The 23383-nt window shown below is 55.9% G+C and overlaps 1 protein-coding gene across 1 annotated transcript in view; it reads right to left on the bottom strand.

Moving 5' to 3' along the window:
• KIAA0556 (KIAA0556 ortholog) overlaps positions 1–22483 on the bottom strand; it is a 27008-nt gene extending 4525 nt beyond the window's left edge. Inside the window, exons 1-21 of the mRNA XM_015409890.1 lie at positions 22392–22483; positions 21790–21959; positions 20518–20636; positions 19619–19753; positions 18234–18341; positions 17585–17828; positions 16657–16806; positions 14619–14818; positions 12941–13044; positions 11903–12047; positions 11236–11451; positions 10358–10498; positions 8461–9235; positions 6625–7395; positions 5739–5947; positions 5061–5136; positions 4436–4613; positions 3054–3219; positions 2785–2942; positions 2634–2698; positions 1233–1343 (exon numbers count right to left, since the gene is read on the bottom strand). Of these exons, the coding sequence (XP_015265376.1) occupies positions 1233–1343; positions 2634–2698; positions 2785–2942; positions 3054–3219; positions 4436–4613; positions 5061–5136; positions 5739–5947; positions 6625–7395; positions 8461–9235; positions 10358–10498; positions 11236–11451; positions 11903–12047; positions 12941–13044; positions 14619–14818; positions 16657–16806; positions 17585–17828; positions 18234–18341; positions 19619–19753; positions 20518–20636; positions 21790–21959; positions 22392–22483 (4333 nt within the window). The remainder of the gene's footprint in view (positions 1–1232; positions 1344–2633; positions 2699–2784; positions 2943–3053; positions 3220–4435; positions 4614–5060; positions 5137–5738; positions 5948–6624; positions 7396–8460; positions 9236–10357; positions 10499–11235; positions 11452–11902; positions 12048–12940; positions 13045–14618; positions 14819–16656; positions 16807–17584; positions 17829–18233; positions 18342–19618; positions 19754–20517; positions 20637–21789; positions 21960–22391) is intronic.
• Between the last annotated feature and the right edge of the window lie 900 nt (positions 22484–23383).

Consider the following 23383-nt stretch of genomic DNA (forward strand, 5'->3'; position numbering starts at 1 on the left):
CCCCCCCCCCCCAGCTCTTCATGGAGCCTCAACGGCTGTTTCAGGAGCAGCCCCGCTTTCCTTTTTCACCCCTCTGGGATTCCTTCCTCTCACCCCACAGGATCCTTCCTGGCCTTGCTCTCTATGGAAACCGGCTTTCCTGACATTCAAGCTGCTCGTTGGCCTATGCCGACCTTTAACCTTATACATCACAGTGGTAGGAACCAACAACTAGAAAGTGACACTGTGAGTAAAAGATGTCCAATTATCTAATGACAACAGTCTTTCAAAAATCTTTTTAAAAGATTCAAGTATTTTTATGAAAAATGTAAGTGTAATTTTATATTATAAATTAGCAAAGTAACACAACACCTATAAAAGAGAATGTCTCATTCATAACATTTGTAACATAGGGGTAAAATCCCAAACAAGCAGTCTGTTTCAATCACAAAAAATGTCAACAAGTTTCAAAGTCCGTGATATATATATCAAAGAAGTCCAGGGTGGTTTCCGGATATAATCAGTACACACATTTCGAGGTTCCTTTTTCAAGAAGATATATAATCCTATCCATTGGTTAGTTTCATAACATAACATTTATCTTTGGGCATGTTTATTCAAAAGCCCTTCCATTACATTCCCCAAAAGAAAAGACCCGTGGGAGTAAATGGGCACCAAGCTTACAGTTTCTTAAACGGAATGCCTCTCCAACATGAATCCAGCTTAAAAAAAAGGGGGGGGGGATTGATTATATCTGGAAACCACCCTGGACTTCTTTGACATAGGCTGCAGGACTTCTTTGATCTATATCACGGACTTTTGAACTTGTTGACATCTTTTGTGACTGAAATGGGCTATTTTAGACTATTGCTTGTTTGGGAAACCCCCCCCCCCCCCGGTGTTACAGGCAGCAGGCGGGCTCCCCTGGCAGGGACGTCGCCACCAATGTTCCCTCTAAGCTGAGTTAGTGTGAGCTAGCTCACAGTTTTTTAGCCTCCGGCTCACAAATTTCTGTCTTAGCTCAGGAAGGAGGGCTCCAGAGTAAACTAATTTATGCAGGAGCCAAACTGCTCGCTCACAACTTTAATGCCAGTTGCTCACAAAGGAGAATTTTTGCTCAGAAAACAACGCAGCTTAGAGGGAATATTGGTCACCACCCCAGAAGGGCCCAGGGCGTTGGCAGGCAGCAGGCTCCGGCCCACCTTTCACCCCTTGCCACAGCCTTCGGAGTTCCGTTACGCTGGAAAGGATACTGTTCTCACTGAGAGAAATCTTCTCTCCCCGTTCGTTATACAGCTCCAGTCCGTTCAGACCAATATAATACGGATCGCCCCAGCTCGTTAGAAGCTGGAACTGGAAGATGACTGGAGAAGGCCATTAAGGAAAGGAGAGTCATGTCGCGAGGGAGCCTCTAGGCGTGCTTGCTTGCTTCGCTAGAATGACAGGCAAAAATATATATCACTGTGTACAATAAATATACCTAAGGGATCGCCTCTTCCCATATATGGCTCGGAGAGCCTTACGCTCTGAGAGTCAAGGATGTCCGCCTAGCCTCGGCCAGGGCCAGGGCTTTTTCCGCCCTGGTCCCCTCCCCACCTGGTGGAGCATGCTTGCTCCCTGTTGAGATCAGGGCCCCCCTGCGGGACCTTATGCAATTCCGCAGGGCTTGCAAGACGGAGCTCTTCCGCCAGGCCTTTGGCTGAGGCAGAGGGCGTCCACATAGCCCCCCCCCTGCGGTCTCCCACCCACTCATGACCGGCCATACTTAGTTACATTGATGGGCCGGATTCTCCCTATGGCAAGCATGACTATTGTCTTTATATGTTTTAATGCGTTTTAAATTTTATTGCATTTATTGAAATGCTGTGACCCGCCCTCAGCCCGTTTATGGGATGGGGAGGATATAAATGTGAAGAATAAATAAATAAATATATATGTTTATGGTAAAACAATTTTATGCTTTATTCTTTTTATATTTTTCCAATACTGTTGTCTAAATATTGGTATCAAATATTACCAAATATATATTTCACCCAAACAATACATAGAGAAAAATACGTTTCATCCAAACAATACATCGAGTGCAGGTTTACAATCAGAGAGCACCTTGTCAGTAATAGTGTTACCGTCAAGGTGCTCTCTGATTGCAAACCAGCACTTGATGTATTGTTCGGCTGAAACATATTTTTCTCTATGTATTGTTTGGGTGAAATATATTTTTGGTAATATTTGAAACCAATATTTAGACAACAGTATTGAATAATTTAAAAAGAATAAAGCATAAAATTGTTTTGCCATAAACACACATTTATTGTACACAGTGATATATATTTTTGTATGTCTTCCTAACACTGAGACCCTCAGTTTTTGTATTTGCTTCTCCAGAATGGGCAAAAAGTAGTGACCACAGGGGCGGGACACGCTGAGTCCCCTCCTACTAAGGGGCCTGCAAAGCACTCGGGAGGGGGGGGGACTGATCCACAGGGCAGGCAAGACCAACGGGAGTCCCCAGTCTCAAAAGAGGGCTGGACCTCGGGGCGGAACCAGGAAGGCCCTTGGGAGAGTCGCTTTGCTCAACCCTGAGGACTGCTCTGGAAGGCCGAACGGAAAGCTGGGGACTTGGGGAGCCACGGCTGTGCTGGAGAAAAGGATACAGCCACAAGGCATTAAGGGAGCTTCATAGTCCATGCTCGCTTGTTCCGTCTTCTTCATTTCCAGTCTGCCGAGAAAAGGAGAAAATGCAGCCACAGTGCCCTGAAGCAGCCGCCCGTGGGCCTCTGTGTCCACCGAGAGAGACGGACTTACCTCTCGCAGGCTGGAGCAGCGGGGAGGCCCTGCAGGTAGTCCACAAACAGGATCTCCTGAGCAAAGTCAAAGTGGCAGTTGCCGGGCCCTTTGCGGATGAGGAAGCCCTCTGGGGGGGAGATGCAAACGCCGTCCAGCGACACGTGGACCACCTTGGCCTGAGGAAGACGGCTCCCGGTGAGGAAACACGAGCAGCCTGGCTTGACTTTGCCCCTCTGGAGGACCCACCACAGGCCCCCGGCCGGATTCCTCCCTCCCCGCCAGCTTACCCCTCGGTACGTGTCCTCGGGAGACTTGTTATAGTTCCAGATGCGGAGCCCCGTGATGCTTTCCGCTTTGCAGAACTGGATGAGGAGCCGGTGGTCTTCGCCGAGGCTGAAGGGAATAAGCCACATGTGGTCGTCTTCCATCGTGATGTTGATCCCGTCAATCAGCCTGGAAGAAAACCGCAAGCCTCTCTGAGGCGGCCTGACGGGGCTTTCGGCACCTCCGACTGAAGCGTGCCCTTTCAGACGGGGGTACGTGGAAGTTCCACGGGAAAACCCTCAAACAGGGTGAAACGCCTCTGGCCCTGAGAGGCCGGATCCCGCCATCCTGTCCCGAGTGGCACGGCTCATGTTCCCAGCACCCCCCCCCCCCCCCCACCCACAAGGGGCGGGCGTGTCGGACTCTGCTCAGCTGCCTCCGCTCCCCCCAGGTGCCTTCGCCTTGCCTTCCCTGCGTGGGCCTTGGTGCTGCAGCGTCTCACCTGCGCTCCAATCAGCAGGGGCTGGCAGGGAGAAGGAGGGGGCGGTGGCCAGAGGACGGCACATTTATTTCTGTATTTATACTTATACCCCGCCCACCCGGTAAGCAGGCTCTGGGCGGCTTACAAAGGACGGCAAAATATGCCGATTTCACATAACCCATAAAACATTAAAACAGCATAAAACATACTTAATATATCAACCCTAAACATTAAAATGCTCGCCGTATTAAACAGTATTAAAGTGAATGGCGTGCGTTTTCATTCCGGTCCTCTTCTGATCTTCAGGCCAGTCCTGTGGGCCAGATGTTGAATGGCACCCTTGGTAGTGGGCCAGCCCAGTATTCCCGAAGTACACATGGGATCGTGGGTGGCCACAGTGGCAGCGGCTCCTCCCTAGCTGAAAGCCGGGCGGAAGAGCTCCGTCTCGCAGGCCCTGCGGAACTGTGAAGGGTCCCGCGGGGCCCTGATCTCCTCCAGGAGCTCGTTCCGTTCCCAGGGGAAAGACCAGGCGTACAGAGGAAGGCCGTGGGGCTCCCCTGGTGACGGGCTCCTGCTCAGCCCAGAGGACTGCTGTGACCAGCAGGCGGGGAGGTACAGAGCGAGGCCGCCTTCTGGGCCACCGAGGCCCCGTGTGCTTTGCAAGAGAGGCCTGGGGCAGCCTGCTCGAGAGTCAGCCACTTCTCCCACTCTGGCCAGATTCAGCAAAAAAACGCTGCAGAGTGGATCATGGCAAGAGGGTCGGGAGTGACCCCTTTATTTACGTGTGGCATTTCTAGCCTGCCCTCTCCTCCCACCCAAGACAAGGTAAACAAGGTGCCTTTCCAGAACGTCCGGGGCTGGAGCCAGCAGCCACGCCTGCTTTCTCAGACCCCCCCCCCCCGCCCCTCTCCAACGCGGACTCACTTGTCCAAGGTCCTGGAATCCTCCGAGTATTCTGCCAGGTCATTCAGATCTCGAGGGGAGGCCGAGAGCTGGTCCGGCGTCAAGGGCAGAGCCTGCCCTCCCTCCCCGGCCACCTCGAGCCCCGTCAGTCCGAGGTAATGCGAGTCTCCCCAGGAAGCTGTGAAGTTCAGCAGAAGGCCTAGAGCAGAGGCAGACAGTGGAGAGCATCAGCCGGCAGTGGACAGCGCTGCGGTTATTGTGCCCTCGCTCCGGGGGGGGGGCTTGGGCAGTCATCCCTGTGCAGGTGTGGACTGACTGGATAACAAAGCAGAACGGCCGTACCCAAGCGGCAGCAGGACAGAGCCGCCTCTGGAAGAGCCAGGGAGCTCTCCCCCCCAACCCCCCCGGGGCATTCCTCAGCAGCTCTCCTCCACCCCACCCGCCAGTCCTTTTGTGCCGCCGTCACTGGAGCGAACTGGGAAGTTGAGTCTACGGTGTGTGAAGAAGCACTTCCTTCCCCATGTTCTGAATCAGCCGCCCAGCAATTTTAGCAGGGCAGCCCCAATTTCAGGCGTTGGGCAGGATGCTGGAGAGTGCTGCCGGAAGCCGCAGCAGGGAGCTCGGGGGGGGGGGGGGGGGGACTTACACTTTCCGGTGTAGACTCCGGGATCCTTGGCCACCGTCTCTGGGATGGACTCTGGCACGGAGCTTGGCTCTTGGCTCTATAAAAAATGCCAGAAGGAGGAGGAGGAGGAGATTGGACCTTCACTACCCCATGGCCCTTCACTACCCAAAGGAGTCTCAGAGCGGCTCACAAGCTCCTTTTCCCTTCCCTTCCCCACAACAGGCACCCCCTGTGAGGCAGGTGGGGGCTGAGAGAGCTCTTTTGAGGACTGCCCTTTCAAGGACAGCTCTTATCAGAGCTAGGGCTTGCCCAAATTCATCCAGCAGGTGCAAGTGGAGGAGGAGTGGAGGAATCAAACCCGGTTCTCTCAGGTTAGAGTCCGCGCACTTCAACCACCACACCAGACTGGCTTCAAGGGAACACTGGGGGGGGGGGAACCTATTCCCTCCGCACCGAGCCCTCCGGGGATGCTGCGCTGGTCTTGCATACACCCCTTCCTCTCAAGGCCAGAGGGAGCATCGCGGCCCACTCAGTCCAAAAGCAACGGGAGGAAGGAACCGGGTCCCCTAGGTGGCCGGGGGAGAGGGCCCTGAGCTGCCTTCTCTGAGGAGCACCGTTCCCCTCCCCCCCCCCTTCTGAGCTGCACTGAAACCCCCCTTTCGACAGCTTCCCGCTCAAGAGCCGCTGGTAGCGCCCTACCTGCTGGCATTCGGCCCTTGAGCCGGCTTGCGTGAAGGGCCTTTCATCCCCCTCCCCGTCGGCAGTCCCCGGCCTCTTCAGTTCCTCCTCGTACCGCAGGCTGCTCACGCTCTTGGCTTCCTCGGCGTAGGTCTCGTCGTAACAGAATATGGCCTCCAAAATATCGTCATCAGTTGTGAACAAAATGGTGTCTCCAAATTGCTCTGGAGCTGAAATTGTCAACTCTATGGTGACGACACGTTCCAGTCCACAACGCCAAGCGCTAAGGTTCCCCCCACCCCTTACTCTGCAGGCGAGATTCCCGTGAGGAGGAGGAGGAGGAGGGGAGGATCACCTGGCCCCTGTGGGAGACCCAGAGCTCCACGCCTCCTCTTTCTCACACCTACTGGACACACACACACACTACAGCAGAGGACATGCAGACCTCTCTGGCAGAGAGAGAGAGACCGAGAGAGAGGTCAGGGGAAGACCCAGCTGTGGAAGAGGCCAGAGAGGCCAAGAAAGCAGCTAGAGAGGATGAGGAAAGGCCTCGCGGGTTTTGTGGAAGAGGGCAAGGCCCTTCTAGGCACGGCAAATAACCTTGCCCTAGCTGAAGGGGCAGGCCCCGCGGACAGATGCCCGCTGCTGTCCAGGTGGGGCAGAGGGGCAGGAAACCTCTGCCTGGGGAATCACTGAACACAAAGCCTTGGGAGAATTCACTTCCAAGGAGAATCTTGTCTATTCTCGGGCCAAGATAGCAGGCCAAACTGTCTCAAGTGGCAAAGGGCCCTCTGCTGGCCAGGGGGGGGGGACGACACACGGGGCAGCCACCTCCTCCCACCTGCTTTGCTAAGCCGACTGTGGCAAACCAAGAAGAAGGGAAGGAAGGAAGGAAGGTCCTGCACACCTCCAGAGAGGGCCCCTGAAGCCTTGGCGATTTCCCCCTTGAAGATACACTGCTCGTCGAGAAGCATGGCGATGTCCTTGACGCCCCGGAAGGAGTGGATGCGAGACTTGTTGTAGTTCCAGAGGCGGATCATGGCCACCGCACAAGGCTCCACAAAGTCCAGGCAGAGGTGGTGGGACTTGCCGGGGGTGAAGGGGGCCAGCCAGAGGTGCATGTCGTCCTGAGTCCTGTTCACCCCGTCCAGCAGGTTGGCCGCCACCCGGGGGTCTTGGCCGTAGGCTGGCAAGACGTTGATGTCCGGCGGGTCGGCTCTGATCCTGGCCACCTGAATGGGCTGCCCTTCAGAGCTGAACAGCTCGATCCCGTTAAGGCCCACGTAGTGACGGTCTCCCCAGGTCGACTGGATGTCGATTCTCAGGCACCGCCCGTAAGGCAAGACCGGGATCCGGAACTCGCTCCCCTCCTCCAGCTCCGGGCACTTTTCTCCTGGCAGCGCCGGCGCTGGCACAAGGGCGGCACCGGGATCCTTCGCCCTCAGGGGGTTCTCTCCTTGCCGGCTGATCTTCTGCTGATGGAGGAATTCGTCCAGGATGTCGCCCTGGAAGTCCATGTTCGAGAGCCGGCCGCGGTGAGAGTGATTGAACCTCAGGAGGGAATTCCACGACTCCTGCAGCGCGTGCTCCTGGGCACTGCTCCACTTGGCTCGAGAGGCCCTCCTCGCGCCCTTGGAGGAGGAGGAGGAGGAGGAGGAGGAGGAGGAGGGAGGCGTCTCTGAAAGGGAAGGCAGGCAGGGTCAGCCACCGGGACTTGCTTCGCTTGTCCGCTCATGACGCTGCCTGACCCTGAATCACACCATGGGTCCCTCCCTGGAGGCCAGTCTGGTCTCCTCAGACTGGCAGCGGCTCTCCAGGGTCTCAGGTGGAGGCCTTCCCCATCACCTCCTGCCTGGTCCTTTTTAACTGGAGACGCTGCCGGGGACTGAACCGAGGACCTTCTGCATGCCAAGCAGAGGCTCTACCACTGAGCCACGGCCCCTCTTTACAGCTCTCCAGGGTCTCAAGGCGGAGGCCTTTCCCAACACCTGCTGCCTGGTCCTTTTTAACTGGAGATGCAACCAGGGACTGAACCGGGGACCTCCTGCATGCCAAAAAGAGGCTCTGCCACTGAGCCACGGCCCCTCTTGACAGCTCTCTGGGGTCTCAGGCAAAGGTCTTCCCCATCACCTACTGCCTGGTCCCTTTTTAACTGGAGATGCTGCCGGGGATTGAACCTGGGACCTCCTGCGTGCCAAGCAGAGGCTCTGCCACTGAGCCACGGCCCCTCTTGGCAGCTCTCCAGGGTCTCAGGCGGAGGCCTTTCCCATCCCCTCCTGCCTGCTCCTTTTAACTGGAGATGCCTCTGGGGACTGAACCTGGGACCTCTTGCATGCCAAGCAGAGGCTCTGCCACTGAGCCACGGCCCCTCCCCACTGCAGAGCTTCTGGTTCCTACATGCCCTCCTAAAGATGGACCAGGTGTGCCTCTTTGGGCAGGTACAGGAAAGTCACACAAACCTTTGTACCCCTAGACCCGGGGATGGCTAGGCAGGGCGCATGGACAAAGCGAGCTCAGACATTTTTTCAGTAAGGGCCCTGGGCCCCATCCACATCGGGCCTTAAACTGAGAACCAGCCCTTTGAATTTCACCGGGAACAGACAGGCAACCCCGTGTAGATCTTTCACTTCAGGGGTGATACAATCTCTGCCTCCCACCCCTGACAATAACCCAGCTGGACTTTCTGGACGGCCCCATGTATTGCAGCCATATAGGCGGAGCAGCTGGCCGTGAACTCTCTTACCTCTGTCACGGGGAGTGTCATCTCCACCACAGTCATTGCCGGATCCTTCCTTCCCTCTCCTCCTCCCGGGGGGAACATGCTCAGGTGTTCCACTGCACTTGCGGGAGAGCAGGTTCAGAAACCCCGAGTCGGCAGCGGACTCCCCTCTTCCTATTGGTGGTAGCGTCACGGCGGCGCCTGCACCCCCACTGCCGCCTCTCTCAGGCGCAGCCGGACGGAGACGGGGGTTCTCGCCTGCCGCTTCTAGGGAGACCCCCCTCCTGTTCTCGCTGAAGTCCAAAGGAGGCTCCGATTCCAGCCACAAAGGCAGCTTTTCCGTTCCAGAGCAGGATTCGCTCTTTGCGTAGGGAGAGGGCACCCTCTGAGTCGTTTTCCTGCCAGAGAGTCTGTCCATTCGCTCGCTCAGAGACAATTCATCCTCGGAATGGACCAGCTCTGGGATCTCTGGAGAGGAAGAGCTCTTAACCTGTTCCATGGAAGCAGGGTCTGAAGGCACTGGGGGACATCCTTCTGCCTCAGCAAGGCCGAGGGCAGTCACCGTTCCCTCGGGGCGATTTCCCCCGGCAGCAGAGTTCGGGTTTAACAACAGCTTGCCCGGCTGCTCACTCCAAAGCCTGCCATCCCCTTGCTCAGGGGGAAGGGGACTGCTCTTTTGGAGGTCGATGGTGGTGCTGTCCTCTGGATCAGTCGTTCCACGGCTTTTTGGCAACTCGCCGGCAAAGACCAGGTTTCCGTCCACGTAGACAGTGACGCTTCTGGCTCCTACGTCTAGATCCTGGAAGAACAAGGGGCTCTTTTTTTAATCTATAAGAGGTATCGGGAAGCCCTGAAGGTGATGCGCACAGCGAGAGGCCGTTCAAACAGAACAAAAAGCAGACAAAGTTTTTGATTTGGGCCACGGTCGTTGGCCTTTGGAAAAATCCTATTGACAGAGTCACACACACGCAGGGTGCCGGGGAGCCACATCCCAGCTGGCAGTTTCCCGGCAATCTCTGCCACTAAATACACTGATTGCAAAGCCTTCCCCCCTCCAGTCTCTCATGTCGATTTACTCCAGGTTGTTTCCCCCCGTCTCACCGCCTGGACTGGCGGCCCGCGGCCCACCTCTGCTGATGACCTAATCCAGGCTCTTTGAGAAAGTCCAGGAAGGGGCACTTCTCTTGGGCTGCACAGCACACCCCCCCCCCATACACTGGTGCTGGCAGATGAGCACCTCGAAAAGCACAGAAGACGATGAGTCAGAAAGGACGGAGCTGAGCTCATCTATAATCCAGCATGGAAAATCCTCTTTGTCTCACCACCTGGGGTGGTTCTGAATGAGACTCTCTCTCTCTCTCTCTCTCTCTCTCTCTCTCTCTCTCTCTCTCTCTCAGTTTCCAGAGAGAATCTCAGGCCCGGCAGCTAGCTGCCCTCTGCCACGGGACGTGGCGCTTCTTACACAAAAGACGTTGGCCCATAGGTCGGCTTAGCATGAAACCGACTCTGCGCGTGCAGCCGGAACCCCGGCTAGATCTCCGCGGCATCCACAGGCGGGAATTTCTCAGTCGTGCCAGGAACGCCTTTGCCCTGGATCACGATGCCAATAAAACCCCAACGGAGTGGATCTTAGCAGCCCTGCCTCACGGAATCCTGCTCAAAGGCCTGCTCGCTCTTCGGACATTCCCGAAGGTACCGCCACGAACTGGGGAAGGCTGGTCTCATTTCGAAGGTGTCACAAAAGCACTTCCCTGGCACTGAGGTGAAGCAACCACGAGAAGAATGCAGAGTGCGTAACAGATCCCTGGTTGGCCTGGCTCCTCTCCCCCCCGCCCCCTCCCCCCGAGGAAGGTTTCCTTCACAACCTAGAAATGCCGAAAGGGCCCCCCTCCTCCCCCCCCCGAAAGATGCCATTGCTTACGCCAAGGAGGGGCGTGCAGTAATTCCAAATCCTGATCCTGGAGAGCCCGAAGTCACCTGACAGGCTGGGGTTCCGGAGCACAAAGTAGAGCTGCACGGGCGGCTGGAAAGGGCATGCCCAAGAGGAAGGGTCTCTGCTGGCCTGCAAGACCGGGGGGGGGGGGAGGAGCCCTCGTCAAGAGAGGGGGGCAAAAGATGAGGCGCCCTCCAAGGCCTCCGGGAGCAGCAGCCTCCAGCGAGGCAACCCAGGAGGATTCTGAGCGCGTTAATCCGCTTTGCAGCCCAGCAGGATCTCAAGGGGACATTTATGTCCAGATTAAGGAGGCAGGATCTCCGAGAGGGGCCGGCATTTCAGGCCACTTGGCTGGCCTTCCGAGGTCTCTCAAACGCACCAGCTGGCCCGGAAGTGGAACGTTGCCGGCGGAGAGAAGCTTCCCGGCCTTCCTACAGGCTCCTCACGCAGCTCTGTTTCGTGCCCAGCTCACGTGCCTCTGCCGGGCAGGAGGGGGCATCAGTCTTCGGCAAGGCAGTTCTGGGCTGCTTTTCTCCCCAAAGGGACCCAAAGTGGCTTACAGAAGAAAACAACACCGCCTGGACCACGTGGCTGAGAGCTGCCTGTTTGTGGGGAAGGGGGCGAAGCCTGCGCTCCCCACCTCGCCTGCCCGCCCTCCCTCCCATGGCAGCCATCGCCCGGCCAAGCCAGAGTCCTGTTCAGCTTCCCTCAAGCAAAACACCGGTGTGCGTGCGGAAGGGCAAGGTCCCAGTCAACCAAAAGGGCCAGAGAACGGCAGCCTCCACAACGGCTCTCTCCACAAAAGCACAGAGGGCCACGGAAGGGCCGGGGCTGTGATGGCCGAGGGGCAGTTTGGGGAGGCTTACGCGCAGGTTCCTGTTGACCAAGCAGCAGAGGTCTCCGGGCGAGTCGGCGTGCCTGATGTCCACGTCGTGGGGAGACACAAACACCTTCCTGTTGTGCAGGTCGAAGAACTCCACTTCCGCCAGCCCCACCCTCGGGGCGCCCCCCCAGTTGGAGAGGACCTCCAGGGTGACGTAGATGGCATCCCGGACGTCTCGCCCCCCTGACTCCGGCTGGCCCTGGAAGGACGGGGGGGGGGGGGGGGGAGGGAGAGAGAGAGAGAGAGAGGGAGGGAGGTGTGTCCTGAGCCAAGCAGCCCAGGGGGCCAGGAGGCGGCGCTACCACGTGGCTGGCCGAGGGGCCTGGGATTTGGGGCACTTGGCAGGAGAGAGACGGAAACACAACGCCCCCCCCCCCACCTGGTCTTTGTTTCATGCCCAGAGCCAACGACCGCCACGGGAGCATCTTTCGATGCTGTCCAAATGACCTCATGGCCGAGACGGGAAGGGCTGATGCCCCCATGGCCCTGCAGACCTCTCTCAGGCTCCCGCTGTGACCTCCGCAGGGGCCCAGGGCCCTTCTTTGTCGCCCCCTCCCCTCCCCTCCCCGGCCAAGCCAGGCCTGCTGGGCTCGTGGTGCTGACCCCCCCCCCGCTGTGACCGCGACGGAGCTGGAGGATAAGAGGATTACCAAGCTGCGCCCTTCCGTAACGGAGACCTGATTTCGTACCACCGCTTGCGGCTCCGGCTGGACGGGACCTGGAGCTGCAGCGTCACGGCAGGCCAATGATGGGCTCTCCGGCTCCGGAAGCACCTCCAGAAGCTTCTTCTGAGGTCTGGCAGAGGAGGAAGAAGAAGAGATTGGATCTATACCCCATGGCCCTTCACTTGGAGTCTCAGAGTGGCTGACAAACTCCTTTCCTTTTCCCTCCCCACAACAGACAGACACCCGGTGAGGTAAGCGGGGCCGAGAGAGCTCTTGACAGGAACTGGCTCTTTTCCAAGGACAGCTCTTATCAGAACTACGGCTTGCCCAAGGTCATCCAGCCAGATGCAAGTGGAGGAGTGGGGGAATCAAACCCGGTTCTCCCAGATGAGAGTCCGCGCACTTAACTGCTACACCAAACGGAAGACCAGGGCTTAAAGAAAGGCTCCCGACCCAAACAGGCCAAGACCGGGGGGCGGGGGGGGGGCACCTGGGCACTGGCTCAGGCTCTCTCCGTGTGCCTGCCGAGGGGAGCCTGGGCGGCCACACTAAAGACCCTGGTCGGAAGCAGGCACGGTCGTCGGACAGGCGATGATTCATGGCCTGTCCCAAGAGGACCTTTGGTGAGCTTCATTCCCAGGGATGTGAGCGGGCGAACTCCCAGGCAGCTGGGGCCGCCTCCTCCTGACACAGGCAGCCACCTGCCCCCAGCCCAGCCCAGCCCCACGGCAGCCAGCGCTCCCGGCCACGTCGCCACACACAGCTCACCTCCCAGCCCAGGACTGCTGCCACCCCCCACGCGCCCTCTCCCGAGAGGAGGCTCCTGCAATGGCATTTGCGACCACCCCCACTTACCCTGCCCTTACGTGGACCCGATTCTGGGAGGATGGGATGTCGGGAGAGGATCCTTGTACCAAGTGACAGGGAAAGTCACCTGGACCATGAGCAGTCCGGCAAAGTGGAGAGCAGCACCCCCTTCCCAGGGCAAGCGCAAAGGGCTCCCGAACAACCCCCCTCAGCCACCTGCTTCCCAAGAGGCCGATCCGGTCGACAGCCGTGGAGAGGTCTCTTCCTTCCGGTTGCTTCGGGGGAGCCTCGGAGGCTGCAGAAGCAGACGGTGATGGCCCCTGCGTGAGGGGAGAGGGGGGAGACCCTTCAGAGAGCCTGGCTTGTTCACGGGCAGGAAGCAAAAGATGCCCCGGGGTGTCTGGAAGGGGCCAGGCCGCCCTCCCTTTCTTCCCTGGGGGGGGGGGGAGCAGCAGCCGCAGGCTGAAGGGCCTGGGGGGGACCGGCCCCCTGAGCTGCCCGCCCAGGAACTTGGGAGCTGAGCCGGCTTCTTCCCGCTCTCTCCTTTTCAAAAACATTTATTGATTCACTGACCACTTTTATAAACAACAGTAAGAGTTTCACACTATATGGAAAACACGAATAAACTGCCGCAATTCAGCAGTCAACAAAGAACAAGTCATGGCCATAACTATTAGTGTTCCACGGACAGGGGTACTTAAATCAGAGGTCAATGACGCAGTGACACGATAGAGAATCACAGAATGTTAGAGTTGGAAGGGACCTTGCAGGTCATCTAGTCCAACCCCCCCTGCACTCTGCAGGATACGGATATAGAAATCTGAGCAAGTGATGAAGCATTTAAAATACTTAAAAGTCTGGCTACTTAATAGGGCAGGAAGGGGCTGTATTTCAAAGGTGTTCTGTGGGGTTTCCATGGACTTCAAAGGAAAGTAGTGTGTACCAAGGATGTAAAAAGACTGGGGGCCTCTTGCTCGCTTAAAATCCCCGATAGCCTCTCTGTATTCCACTCAAAGGGTGGCCACTCTCTCTCTCTCTCTTGCACAAAAGCCCTTCCAAAGGGATGAGGAAAAAGGCGCGTGGCTGCTGCCCCCCTACGGACTTCTTTACCAGCAGCAAGGCTCCAGAGTCGCCCCAGAGAACCTGGTGGGACCCTCTTGTTTGGGCTCACCAGAGACCTGTATGAACCTCACCGCTGGGACTGCAAAATCCCCACCGGCTCCCAAAAGGGACCCAGAGCCTTCTTGCTGGAAAGGAAGATTGTGTGCTATTCCTAAGTAGTCTGGATTCTGTCACCAGAGCTGAGCACCTCCAGAACATAAGAGAGAAGCCAATGTTGGATCAGGCCAATGGCCCATCCAGTCCAACACTCATTGTGTCACACAGTGGCTGAAAATACCTCTAAAACGTCCGATTAAACCACTGCTGCTGTTATGAGAATTGGGGCGTGTCGTCATGTGCAACGTGTCGCTGGGTTTCCCCCACTTTGTGCGAGAGAGGACGTGGGGAGGGGGGAGAGGTCTGACTGAGGCCAACCGGGGTGCAAAGGAGCCAGGGAAACGCAAGGGCAGCCTGCAGGAACGCCCACCCCCACGGACAGGAGAAGAGGCCCTCCTCTGAGGAAGCCCCGGCTCCACCCACAGAGGAGTGGCTGTCGGCAAAGCTTCCCGAGTGCTTCTTCCAAGTGCTGCCAGGTGGGAGGTCCGGGAAGAGACAGGGAAGGGGTGCCCGGTCGTCTTCCTCCTGGCAGAGGGGCCCCGGGGCTCTCGATGCCTGCATTTCGCCGGCCCCAGTCCCATTCTTCTCCCCCCCCCCAAAAAAAGACTCCTCCTCTCTACTCCAGGGAGTCCCAGAGGGGACGATGGGTGGCCTGTCAGAGGGGCCTGGCACTGACCTCCGCGGGGGCCGCTTGCTCCGGCTGGGGGCTCACAGAGGACACCTCCTCCTGGCGCCGGCAGAGGAGCTCCTTCGGAAGGGCCTCGTTTTCCACTCGCACGGCTTTCAGGACGAGGGAGGCAGAGTGCGCCGGGTCCTTCTTCTCACACACGTTCTTGCGAGTGGCGGAGAGAGGCCTTTCTGAGCGGCTGGCCGGCCCTGGCACCCAAAAGAGCAGAAGACACCCCAGGGGGGTCACACTACGGAAGCACAAAGGGCTGCAGAGTATTCTTGTCGCAGGCACCACCACCACCACCACCACCCTGAGGCCGAAGTGGGTCTGCAGAGGCAGAAGGACAGCCCCCAGAGCAGACGTTCCTGCAAGAGACACCTGGGAGGCAGCAGAAGGAAGCTCAGTCCCAGCTTCATGCCACGTGGGACAGACCGAGTGGCGCAGAATCAGAGAGTTGGAAGGGACTTCCGGGGTCATCTAGTCTAACCCCCGGCACAATGCAGGAAGCTCACAAATACCTCCCCCTCCACACACCCCCAAATGACCCCAGAAGATGGCAAAAAAAACCAACCCCTCCCGAATTGCTTCCTGACCCCAAAGTGGCCGTCAGCATTTTCCTGGGTGTGTGCCACAAGAACTAAGCACTGAGGCAACCCTTCCTGCCCTCCCTTCTTGGGATCTGCCTGAGTTCACAGACGCAGTATTGCTGTCAGACGGCCATCTAGCCTCTGTTGAAGAAACCTCCAGAGAAGGAGAGCCCACACCACCACCTCCAGAGGAAGCCTGTTCCACTGAGTAACTGCTCTAGCTGTCAGGAAACTCTTCCTAATGTTGAGCCGAAAACTCTTCTGATTTAATTTCAAGCCGTTTGGTTCTGGTCTGACCTTCTGGGGCAACAGAAAACAACTCCGCCCCATCCTCTCTCGGTCAGCCCTTCGAGGACTTGGAGATGGTTACCATATCACCTCTCAGTCGTCTCCTCTCCAGGCTAAACATCCCCAGCTCCTTCAACCTTTCCTCACAGGACTTGGTCTCCAGACCCCTCACCATCTTCACTGCCCTCCTCTGGACATGTTCCAGTTTGTCTATGTCCTCCTTAAATTGTGGTGCCCAAAACTGAACACAGTACTCTAGAGGTGAGGTCTCACCAGAGCAAAGGGGCACCATCACATCTCGTGATCTGGACACGATACTGATTTCAAGGTGTGCCCAGCCCACTCCACCCCTGGGATGCCAGAGCAGCCAAAACAGTCCCCCCACAGAACCACTGATTGCCTGGCATCAGCCACACTCCACCCACAGAGAGCAGAGAGCGGGCCCAGCGGCAGAGGGACGGAGCAAGGCCAAATCCCCCCTCCTGTCCAGCGAGCAGGGCGGAGATCTGCCAGACAAGGGAAGGCCGGCAGGAGGAGAAGGCTCCAGGGCAACAGAAGCACCACGATGGTGAGGAAAAGGCTCCGCCCTTTCAGCTGTCCGTCATCCAGAAACAGATGCCAGACACAGCTGGGAGGGGGGAACCCCCCCCACCCTCAATGATGCCCCCACTCAAGAGGTTAGCAAACATGGTGGAAAGGCACACGAAATCAAGCTATGTCTTGGGCAGTAATGACCCCTGGAGCATGTCCGTGCCCCCCAGAAGTTAAGAAGAGAGAAGCGGGAGGAGAAAGACAGTCCTCTTGGGAGCTGAGAAAGAGCAAAGGGGGGTGGGGGGTGGAGGCCAGAGCAGCGGGGGAGGGCGTTTGGCTGCCGGCGGCCATGTTCCCAGAGCCAGGATGGCGCTTGGCAGCTGCCCCATTGGGCGGTTCTGTTAGGAAAACCCGCTAGGAGGGGAACGGAGGCTTCCGGCAGAGGAGAGGCCTGTGAGTCACGGCCCCCTTCCCTCTCCTCTTCCTGATCGCATGAGAAGGTGGCAGCCTCAGTGCTTCCACAGACCAGCCAAGGCCCAGGGAAGAAACCGGAACTCTGCCAGCTGCCGGGGCTTGCCCTGGGGCTCCTCCTGCTGCTCGGAGAGACGGAGAGGGCGGGGTGGAGCCATCTCTCTTACTGGTGGGGGCTGCTTCCTGTTCTTCCTGCTTCAGACACCCAGCAGAGAGGGGACAAATGGGCTTGCTCTTAACCATCACGGGCTTGGTCGGGATGTAGGCTTCCGCGTTCTCCCTCCTTCTGGCAGAAAGCACTCGCTCCTTCTTCAAGCCTGTCGGAAAACCGAACCGGAAAGGTGCCGAGTTCAGCTGCATATGGGAAATGTAACGGAGAGGTACCCCAAGCACCCTGGCGTGAGTCCTCACCTGCAATACCTGACAGGCCTCACCTCATTCTTGACATCAAGGCTAGACAGATCTAACACTGCCGCCAGCACACCCCTCTGGATTGTGTGGAAGCACAGTGTTGCGGCAGGTGAGGATAACTGCAACGTGCCACCCCAAACCCACCGGGTGGCAATCACGGGGCAACCATATGAGTTTTTAAAATGCTGGCATCAGTTTTACTTTATCTAGGGCCCAATCTGCATTTAGCATTTGTTTTGCCAAACCCACACCGGAACAGAAAAAGATGCAGTTCAAAACCACATTCAACTACCCCAGGGCCAACACCGCGCTGACTGCAGTCACCATAAAACGGCCACCATAAAACCGAGAGATCAAGCAGGGTGAAAGCAGCCTGCAGTCTGGACACTGCCAGAAAATGCAACACTCAATCAAAGTGAAAGTGGCATGCAATGTAGACGGGAATTTCTGTTCCAGTGTGGGTTTGGTAGAACAGCGGAGCAAATGCTAGATGCAAGACTGGGCAAACTAGCAGAGGTTCACGATGGGTCTACTGGTTTCTCTTCCAGTCACATAAAAATATTCTCTTCCCTCTTTGGAGCTAATATAACAGCTTGCGGTCTAAAGAAACCTCTGATTCTGAAGACATCTCTAAAGGAGCCTGCAGTGCTATTTATTCCAGAGCTAGTCAAAGCCTGGACTTACTTGGAGGGGTTGCCTTAGATTCCAGCACAATGAGAGAGGCGGCTGCAGCCGCCCGGAGGAGAAAGGACTCGGGGCTCTCCTGGGAAGTGTCAACTGGCTCTTCCGTAACAGAGGGCTGAGCAGGCACCTCCTCTTCCACAGAGTCGGAGTCCTCCCCGCCACTCAAGTCCAGAGGGGCAGAGCCCACGCAGTCCTCTTCCATGCTTTCCCGGCTCACATCCAATTTCAAGCTCTGCTGGAGTTCCTGGCAAACATTCCAGAGAGGACGGTCAGCAAGATCCCACACAGAGGACGTGCGAACCCCCCCCCCCCCAAACTCCTGGGTCATTAAATACGATGGATAAAGCTCTGAGTTCATTGCAAACATATTAAATCTCTGCACCTTCAGAAATCTCAGCTGGGAGCACTAAATGGAGCCTCTCAAACCTGCGGTTATTTGGGTCTGCCCTTCTCTCACCTGCATGCCGAGACAGGAGATTCAAAGGAGAACTGAAGGCCAGCAGCAGGAGGAGGCGGAGGAGGAGGCCCCTCCCTGTTCCCAGCTCCCCCCACCCACCCTCAGGTCAGATGTGGACTCTGGATACAGGCAGAGCCACTGCTGGCTATGAAGAGGCCCCAACACAAGACAAAGTTGCTTTGGCACCTTTACCTCACAGAGGCCGACAAGCAGGCCTTCCCTGCCGGCATCCTCACCCACAGTTACTTCTGCCTTTGGAACGGAGGCACTGGAGGCAGTGTCCTTAGGAGATTTGGGGCCCTGGAAGAGACAGAACTCGCTGCAGATCTGCCTCTACACAGAGAAGCAAACAGCTGAGAGCAAAACTAGGCATGTCATCTGGTTGTCTGGCACGAATATTCTAGTTCTGCCGGTCTGAATAAGCATCGTGGACCCTCCTGACGGGCAATGCTATCCTAATTCAAATTAGCAGGAGAAACGGTACTGGCGGCTGGGATGTGGAAACTGCCCAGAGAAGAAAACGACAAGTGACTGTGTGTGTGCGTGTCACTCCTTCCTCAAAATGCAAAAAGGCTCCAGAGAGCAGTGAAGAAACCAGGAAGGGGGGGTGTGCCTCTGGGCTCCCAACCACAGAATCTGGGAGGAGGAAGCTTTTGATGGGATCACAGATGCTCTTTGCGGGGACAGGAGCAACCTCAGCGAGGGATTTTCCAGGACTGGGGGCTGTGGATGCACAGACCGTCCTGTAGACCAAGGAAGAAGAAGAAGAGGAGATTGGATCTATACCCCATGGCCCTTCACTACCCAAGGGAGTTTCAGAGCGGTTTACAAACTCCTCTCCCTTCCCCTCCCCACAACAGACAACACCCTGTGAGGTAGGTGGGGCTGAGAGAGCTCTTGACAGGAACTGCTCCTCTTCAAGGACAGCTCTTGTCAGAACTATGGCTTGCCCAAGGTCATCCAGCCAGGTGCGAGTGGAGGAGGAGTGGGGGAATCAAACCTGGTTCTCCCAGATTAGAGTCCGCGCACTTAACCACTACACCAAACTGGCTCCCCGCAAGGGGGGGGGGGGGGGGGGGGAGAAGGCCTGCATCCACAGAGGCTGCTTGTAAATTCCATGCGTATCTGAGATGGACACAGCTGAAACTCAGTGGCTATAAGGGGGGCAAGCTCCAAAACATCCCCAGGGCAGAGAAAAATCCTTCTTAAGAAATCCAAAATACGGATGATGACCATTTTTAAAGTTCTCGTTGTGCTTCCAGGAAAAGTGATCTACCGGGATATTAGTTTTTTTTAAAAAAAATGCTTCATTACCTCAGACATGAGAACTCTTGATGTCTTTTTTTTTTTTTTTTTAAGAGAGAGAGAGCACAAGCGAGCACCGCGCATGAGCCCCTCTCCCTCACTGCCAGCAGCAGGCACAGAGGTCTTCCTGGAGGCATCACCCAAGGATCAGGGCCTTCTGAAGAAACGGGAGCCAGGGGGGGGGGGGGGGGGGGGGGAGGCATGCAAGAGATAGCTCCCTCCCCTCCTCTCTGCTGGCTTTTGAGGCAGGGGGAGAGAAAAGGTGTGCGCACCTGAGAGCGGCCATTCTGTTCACAGTCGCTTGACTCCAGGTCGAGGCTGTCCTCAGGTTCAAAATCATCCGAGTACTCTGCCGGAGGGGCGACGTAGAGCTTAGATCCACTTTCTGTTTTGATCTGTACGGCCCTCTAGGAAACGTACAAGCTCATCTCAGACTTTAGCAGAACTTTCTGAGTGACCTTGGGCCACTCAGCCCTCTCCAGGACTCCCCTACCCCAGAGGATTGTTGGGAGGAGAACTCCGGGGCCACCTGAAGGGTTAGAAAACTATGCAAAACACTGCGCATGTCGACAGTGTAAGCAGTTTTTTTTAGTGCTCCCCCAAATTTTCCAAAAAAGTCCTCAGGGGGAAGAAAACCACATCCACCCCCCCCCCAAAAAATGTGTCCATCTTTTCCTCCCTGGGCCTCTACTGCATACTCCTTTCATTGGGCGATTCGAGTTCTAGAATTACAAAGGCGGGGAGGGGTGGGGAAGGACCTCTGCACTGTGCATCCCTTTATAAACCTCTTGCCTTCTGTCATCATCTTTTCCCCCTAGCCTTAAAAAGAGACAAACCCCACATGCCCTTCCTGCATTTTATTGGCTGTTCTCTGAAATGCTCCATTTCAGAACACCTCCCAGACACACCTGTTTACCCAGACCCCTCAAACACAGTCTCGGGCAGGAGCAGAAACAGGAGGTCAGGGGACACTGGCCTTTCGAGGGGCCACTTAATTTTGTTCAGAAACGTTATACCCTGCTTCTCTCTTCACTTGATGACCGGCGGCCAATGGAGACGCCCGTGGGCTGGAAGGAAGCCATCTCCGCAGTGTACAAGGAAGGTGCTGTTCCCAGCCAGGCTAACCTCCCAGGCTCAAAAAATGTCTCAGGAGTCTCTTGATTCCCCCCACCCACCCCATCCACCCGGGTTGAAGCCAGGGGCCTTCTCTGCGCTGGATTTTACTTGGGGCACTCCATGTGTTCCTTCCTTCTGCGTCTCCTCTGGTCAACGGAGCTCTCGGGCCGGGATCTGGAAGGAAATCAGGGGCAGGCAGCGTCATGGGCCTGAGAGGGATCAAAGGTCATGAGAATCTGCTCTCCTGGTTTACGGCAGGGCTACCAATAATGTAAACCATCTAAAATTTCTATAGGCTGATTTGCGGATGATCCCATGGAAACAAGGCACCAAGTGCCGAAAAGGTACCTTGAGAGTCCTGTGTCTTGGACAAGAACAGCCAGCCCTGGGCCTGTCCCTGTTTCGTCTCTCAGCCCTGTCCATAAAACGTGTGTGTGTGTGTTGCCGGCAGTATTGCCTGTTTCCAGAACATGGGAGAGCTCTCCTCCTCCTCTCCTTCCACCCTCTTTTCAGAGCGGGCCAGGACTTCAGCGCCAGGATGGGGAGGTCAGGAGAGCCACGGGCCAGATCCCGTGCCGCGCACACTCTCCTGCTCCCGCCGGATCACTGGGGGCAGTGGCAGGGAAGCTCAGTGGCGGTCCCCGTTCTTCTTCTGGCTCCGCCTGTCCTCTCCTTAAAGGTGTCTTTTGTCTCAGCTGTCTATGGAGCAGTGTCGCTACTGGGCAGCAGACAACAGGGATAAAGCGTCCCTCTGTACGTCCAGCTGCACCTGCCAAGCACACAGGGTGCCAATAAATGCTGCAGCTTATGCCATCCACCTGGCATTCCTTTGGCAGGAAGAGTTAAAAAATTAAGGGTGTGATCTGCAGTAATGTTAGGAAAGTGACTGCAGGAGAAAGCAGCAGCAGCAGCAACAAAAGGGGGACATTTTCATTTCCTGGCTGCTACTACAGGCACTGCCCGTGGCAGCAAGCCCAGCTGCCTTCCCAAAAAGACACATCTCACTGCCAGTGGACTGGCACAGGGATAGGCTAACTTCAATCTGAGGAGGCAGACTTGTCTTTACTGCAGTGCCTGAGGTTCATTGATGTATTTTCTATGTATGAAGCAAAAAAAAAAAAAGAGTACTCTGGAACTCTCACCAATTAAAGGCACAGCTTATGTTCAGGATTACCTGACCCAGATGTGCTCTCACTTAGGAACAAAGTATGACACCCGTTACTGGAACAGGCCAACATCCACCAGTGACCTGCAGACTACTTGCTGCTCACCGCCAGGGCGGCTGTCCCAGGGTGTGTAAATTCTGCACCAGAAGGCGGACACCCACCGTTTGCCCTTGCTGTTCGCGTACCACTTCTGGAAGCGTACTGGAAGCTGACCTTCTTGCGGCAGGTGCTCGGCTCTGAATGGGCTCCGTTCACATACAGAGTAAAGCCCTGCTCCAGCTGCTCCAGCTTCACCTGGATGGGGTCTTTCCTCTGGAGACGCCTCAAAATCCTGAAACCAAAAGATCAGCCATTCTCCACTCTGTTGCACTTTACAGCACAGGCCTAGGCAGTTATTCCAGTCCAAGCCCAATGACTGGCCCTTAGAACTAACAGATCTGAGAATGGCAATCCCATGCAGGACTACTCTAAACACGCTGGCTTAGGGTGGATTCCAATGTTCAGTATACAACAAAAACAACAATTTGACCCCATTTTGTTCGTATTTATAGTTTGATTTCCTGCTCCCCCAGGATCCTAAAAGAAAGTTCATGCTGTATTTTATGAACTTCCTGATTTCAAATTCTCTTTTCTGCAGAAGAGAAAGTTTAGGGTAAAGGGTTCTTGCTTGTGCAAGATAGATCTAAAAACCTGAACCAGCTTCCTTCCTGCCAGTGACCTATCTTGTGTCTGACGATGCAGCGAACTACGGAGCCTGGCCTACCTGTTTCTCTGCTGAAGCAATACTAAATGTTCATCATGCTTCTCGTCGAAGTCAGTCACCATGTCCTTGGGTTGACTCTGAAACACACACATGCAGATGAGCAGTAGTGGAAAAAGGGTTTAGTGAAAATGTTCTGCTCTACGGCAGGACATTTGGCAAACCGACTCCATACATCAAAACCAAACCGAACTAAGATTGAATCTGGTCGAATCTCCTCTGACCTGCTCCTTGTCAGACTCCTGGACAAAGTTACTGTCAACAACACTCTCGGGCAAACCAAAGGTTGCAACCCACCAATGTTCACTGTGGGAAAAAAGTGATTCTAGTCCGATTACAGCCCACCAATATGCTTCTTCTCTTCTTTATTTCACGTCATGCAGTGCAGTTGTCTGGAAGCAGCGGAAGAAGCAGGCACTGCATGACGTAAAATAAAGAGGAAAAGAAGCATATTGGTGGAATATAATTGGACTAGAATCGTTTTTTTTTCCACAGTGAACATTGGTGGGTTTTCCCGGTAGGGCTCTTTTTGTAGCAGGAACCCTCCTTTGCATATTAGGTGACACCCCCGCTAAAATAGCCAATCCTCCGAGAGCTTACAGTAGCCCTTGTAAGAAGAGCTCCCTAAACTCTTGGAGGATTGGCTACATTAGAGGTGTGACAGGGGTCATTTCGTAGAAAAAGAGGTGCAGCTCATTAGCATAACTCATCAGCATAACTCGTTTGCATATGCCACACCCCCTGACATCACTGGAAGTGTGTCAGAAGGCAACACCCACAGCTCAGGCTCCACTGGACTGTTTTGGATTGCTAGCTATTGTGTGGTGTGTGGGGGGGGGACGTGCAGATCTGTCCTCACAGAGGAGGGAGATCTTGTGCCTGAATAAAACTTGAAGGTGCCACTGGACTGTTTTGGATTGCTAGCTATGTGGGGGGGGGAACACGATCTCTCCTCGCAGAGGAGGGAGAGCTTGTCCCTGAAGGCGGGGCGGGGG

Source organism: Gekko japonicus, unplaced genomic scaffold (assembly GCF_001447785.1).
Source record: "Gekko japonicus isolate JY-2015 unplaced genomic scaffold, Gekko_japonicus_V1.1 scaffold78, whole genome shotgun sequence".
In the NCBI taxonomy this organism is placed as follows: domain Eukaryota; kingdom Metazoa; phylum Chordata; class Lepidosauria; order Squamata; family Gekkonidae; genus Gekko; species Gekko japonicus.